The sequence below is a fragment of the Triticum aestivum genome, chromosome 2B (assembly GCF_018294505.1).
Source record: "Triticum aestivum cultivar Chinese Spring chromosome 2B, IWGSC CS RefSeq v2.1, whole genome shotgun sequence".
NCBI lineage: Eukaryota > Viridiplantae > Streptophyta > Magnoliopsida > Poales > Poaceae > Triticum > Triticum aestivum.
This window is the reverse complement of record NC_057798.1, coordinates 9040892-9046094: the sequence shown is the minus strand read 5'-3', so window position 1 is coordinate 9046094 and position 5203 is coordinate 9040892. Positions and strand designations below refer to the sequence as shown.

Here is a 5203-nt window from a genome sequence, read left to right as displayed (position 1 = left end):
TTGCTACTTGTTACTCTTGGTGGATTGGTGCATGAAGTGTATTATCTTTAATTCATATAGTATTTTTGGTGATCATCAATCAATTCTGAATGTTTCCTATTTTTGTAAAACTAATTAACAAACAATTTCCATGGGGCATATTAAGAAAATCTAGTGAAAGAACTCCAGTGTGGCCACCATGGTGCTAACAGTGTCTGTTTATTCTGTTGAGAGGAGGGCTCACACTTTTTTGTACCTCACACGTACACCATGAAAGCAGCGGCCTGAAAGCAGCGGTACTCTCTCTCTCTCTCTCTCTCTCTCTCTCTCTCTCTCTCTGTCTCTCTCTCTCTCTCTCTCTCAGTTGCATTACGTTACGAGCTATTCATCACGATGCCACATGACTTCCACACTATTCTCGATGCAAATACAGTACTCCCTCCCATCCATATTAATTGTTGCTGCTTTAGTACTAAAGGAGCAACAATTAATATGGATCGGAAGGAGTATAATTTTTCAAGCCAATTATTGTTAGGTAGAGTTAGAATCAGTTGAAAACAATTCCTGATCAGGGCATGCCTGCAGTTGCCAATGAGACAACTTTTATTAGCAGCATTTTCTCTGTTTTTTTAGGGAAACAGCAGGACTACGCTGCGTATTTTTATTAATTTTAAATAAATTGTACAGGCAAGTGTTTTACAAAAGCATAAAAAGAAAATAAAGACTATACAGAACTCTTATAACTAGCTAAGCAACTGACAACTGCACCTGATCATAATATTTGCTATTTTTTGGACCAGTTCTTATATTTAGTTTAGTTCTAACCCACTGTTTTGGTGATTTTAGTGTCCTACAACTTTTGTACCTTTCTTTGGTGACCAACCTTTCTAGGGAGAACGGGTGCATGCTAGAGGGGTAGGGCCTTCGCCTATACCCGTTGATCAATTCAATTTGCAGAAGTTGGTTGATGTTATAAACTTCATGTTAGATCCAGAGGTAACTGTACAATTTTTCTGCACTTGGGCATATGTTACTTTTCCTTTTGTTTCATAGCGAAAAAATAGATAACAATAATATGGACACAGATGTGCATAGATAGGCTGCAGGTAATGTCACAGATATGGTTATGAATTATGATATACTTATATACAAAATTGCTAGATTCTCACCTTGATAATTAGATGTTTAGAACATTACACCCATGATCCATCCACCATTTAAGACCTAGAACGTTTTTACATGAAGACTTCATCCGAATATACTTTGTTTTACTGCTTCCTCTCTGAATGACCATTTACTTGAGTTTTTGGAAAGATTCTGTCACCGTCGGCTACTTACCGGTGTATTGGTAGTTTGGTACCCAACATGGTTCCAAAAACCAAGAACTGACTGGTTACTGCCCAAGAAGCAGGAACCCGTCTGGTTCCATTCCCAAATTGAATCTTTAGAATGTTCAAATTCAGATCTTAAGTTCTCAAATTGGACCGGCTTTGGGACTTATATATACACAAATCAGTACTGAATTAGCTTTGTATGATCTCCTGTTGGTAAAATTACAGCATAAATAGCTTCCCATGTGATTTCAGGTGAAAGAAAAGGCCGTGGAGCTTGCCAAGGCCATGGAATCTGAAAACGGCGTAACGGGCGCAGTTAGGGCATTTCTGAAACATTTGCCTTGTAAAACAGATGAAAATTCACCCCCGCCTACGCATGGCTTTCTAGAGTTCCTAGGCCCAGTAAGTAAATGTTTGGGGTGCTCTTAGGTGCTGGTCAGATGCAGGCATACTATTACTCCTTGCTGAAAGAAGAGTGTAAAAAAGGCTCTTGGATGACCGCTATGCCATTCTGTGCGATAAGAATGTGGATGCCAAATGTTAGAAGTTGATGTACATGCATGCGACCAGGAGCCCATGATATATCATTTTGCGTTTTTTGTATGTGTGTTGTGCAAAGAATATTTGTCTGGTGATTTTAATACATCATTTTGGTGTGGTTGCAACCTTGGTCCGTAGCAACCGATGATCTCTCATGTATGACCTAGCAACCTGTGTATATGGAGAACTTGAAAGAGGGCGGCAGATTAGTTCAGTTGCTCCTTTGTCAGTTTGCACCATGATTTTATTATAGTTATTTGTTTCAAACAAGTACATTACTCTGCTAGTTCTACTACCGGTTTCTTTTTAAGGTAAAGTTGATACATGCACTTGATGCAGGCGAAAGTTACTTTGGCATCCCATATTCTCCTTTCCCCATGAATTTTCCAAAAATGTGAAACAATTGATGGATGTAATATTTTGGACTGAAACCTTGGTTTCAGTTTGGTTTTCTTATTGGATTGTGTTTGGTTGGTGTAAATGGGCCGAGAATCTAAAACAGTCTGGTGTGGTTTGGACTTTATGAGACACTGGATTGGACTGGTTTGATCTAGACACAAACGAGTTGGTCTCAAACCGTTTAACCAGTCTCTCGACTAAATCGGCCAGTTTCAGTTCACTCCCTCAAGCTTACGTTCCCTGCCAGCTGCTCGGCATCATATCCCTTGGACTAGGCTCCTCGGCATCATATCCCTTGGACTAGGTGTTCTGGTGCCCACGCTCGAGCCCCACCTTCACCTCACCGGCGCTACTACCCGTCCAGGACGACTTGCCACTTGAAGATGAAGATCAACTACTACGCGCGGTGCCCATAGCCACAGCTGTTGGTCGGTGTGGAAGCGCACACGGACGCTAGTGCGCTCTTCTCCATCCTCACGGGTCTGCTTGACGTGCACGCCAGCTATTTGTGTCCATGGTTTCAGATTTCAGTTTCAACCCAAAAACGAAAAATGGTTTGGACGGGGCTGGGTGGAAAACGCACGTAGTTTGGTTTGGTCTACATTATGGTGGTTAAAGTTTGGATTGGATTGGTCTCTGAATGAAAGAGGCGGAGTGGTATGGTTTGGGCTGGTCTCAATCTGGTTTGAAACTATTCTCAGGTTTAGATGTAAATTAGTCTATACCATATGCATTTGCAAGAAACATTTAAAAATATCATATGACTTGTACAAAAATACAACTCTATGGCTATATTACTCGAGGGTTGTTCATTTATATATCTACTTTTCTTGTCTAAGTTAGAAATTGAATCATATTTCGTAGAAAATTTATAAGTTCTTGGCGAGAGGTGAGCTGGAAAATGAGCTTTTCACTTCCAACTGTATTTTGCATTAAATATTGGTTTAAGTAGGCATCTGACAGGTGCGTATAATGTGTATTTGTTCCAGGCTTCTTCTTTTTCCAGCAAATAAAACATAAAAAATGTCCCCAGTAGAAACCCAAAATTATCCGTCAAAGGGCTCTATTAACGTGGAAGGATTCTCAAAATATATTGCCGAGACATCTGTAGCATAGACAACCAAATTATTACACCGGGCCAAACATATTGACTTATTGAATAGGAAAAAGATGGCAGTGGAAAAGATAGCAAGTTATCAACATATTGCCATGCCGTGGTCAAAGCAACGAGCTTCAACTTCATCGACCGCCTTATTTGTTTGCCTTAATAATGTATATAAGGTCATTGCTTCAGTTGTCCATAGAGAAAAATGCCTCTTTTACTTCAGTTACTTCACCGTAGACATCATGCATCGCTGGGCGATCCTTCGGTGATTCCGCGGAGCATAATAAGCCAAGTCTAAGGAGTCGGAGAGCACATATATCCTTCAGCGCAAGTGTGTTGTATTCTTGCAAGTTTGGGATATGATCGACACGCTGCTCTGTCGTCTGTGAAGTAAGACCGGGGTGAAGAATGTCTTGGGTTCGTGAAAGCGATGCATCTACATACTTCCGGAGCGTCATGCCATCACTGAACTCTTCATTGGTAGGTCGTTTCCGTGTTAGCATTTCCAAAAGAACAATGCCATAGCTGTAGACGTCTCCCTCGGTCGAGATTTCACAGCCCATGCCATACTCTGCAATAATGTTTGGAAGTAAAAGGTTCTTCAGCGGTGGTGAAAATGCTAGTATTGATAGAAAAAACTTGCAACTGATATAGTTGATCAAACTATATTTCATAAACATTATTTCAGAATGTGCTTGTAAAACATACTCACCAGGAGGTATGTACCCAATAGATCCCCTTGGTCCAACTATACTTGTTGTGCTGCTCTGCCCTCCAGATGAACATCCATGAATTAGCTTCGCTAGACCAAAGTCAGAGACGCACGCGGTATTATCGTGGTCGAAAAGTATGTTGCTTGGCTTCAGGTCACAGTGAACAACCGGCGGGATGCACTGGTTATGGAGGTACTCAAGAGCACAAGCAATGTCAACTGATATGCCTATCACTGCCCCTAGACTCTGATCACCAACCTGGCTATGAAGTCGGTTTTCAAGGCTGCCATTTGCCATATACTCAAAGACTAGAGCCCTGAACTCATTTCCCACTAGGTCATAAGTTGAGCATGCAATTATCACCTTCACAAGGTTCCGGTGACGGATGTGTTTCAATGCCTTGCACTCAGCAATGAAGCTATCCAATGCGCCATGCTGATTGAGCTTGAATACTTTAATAGCAATTGTACCGTCTTCCACGTAGAACGAACCTTTGTAAACTGTCCCGACTTGTCCGGAACCCACTACATTTGCTGGAGAAAAACTATTTGTTGCTTTGTCGATGTCACCATATGTTATTCTCTTCAGCTCCATGTATGAATGGCCAATTCTCTCACATGATGTATACTTTCGCTTCAACAAAAAATTGAACATACCCAAGATCAAAGCAAGTGTAACCAGAGTTGATAGAGCTATCATCATCGGAATGAAAAACTTGTGCTTTTTTGCAGATGCCGAATCAAAGCACACAGGCAATCCTTCTACTGCAATGTTTGCACAAAGGTGTGGGTTTCCTTGGACAAAAACACCACTTTTATTAGCAAACACTCCACCCGTGGGAACTAGTCCTTCCAAGTTGTTGAAGGACATATTCAGATACTCCAATGAGGTGAAGGTCTCAAGGAACTCCGGGATAGTACCAGACAGATTGTTCTGGGAGAAATCTAACACTTGGATCCCTTTGAGGTTTGATAGTGATTGTGGAATACTTCCTTGTAGGAGGTTCCCTTCTACACGAAGCGCTTCCAACCGGACACATGCACCGAGTGTGGACGGTATTCTTCCCGTGAGATTGTTGTGAGAGATGTTCAAGGACCCAAGGTTTATCAAGCTACCCATCTCTACTGGTATGG

At 41.4% G+C, this 5203-nt stretch overlaps 1 protein-coding gene across 1 annotated transcript; it reads right to left on the bottom strand.

The window, feature by feature from the left end:
• Positions 1–3542: 3542 nt before the first annotated feature.
• Positions 3543–5201, bottom strand: LOC123038718 (probable LRR receptor-like serine/threonine-protein kinase At3g47570; the record flags this gene model as incomplete). Its single annotated transcript, XM_044462217.1, has 2 exons — positions 3543–3928; positions 4070–5201. Coding segments are annotated over 2 exons (1518 nt in total), but the record flags the coding sequence as incomplete, so codon positions are not given.
• Positions 5202–5203: the final 2 nt, after the last annotated feature.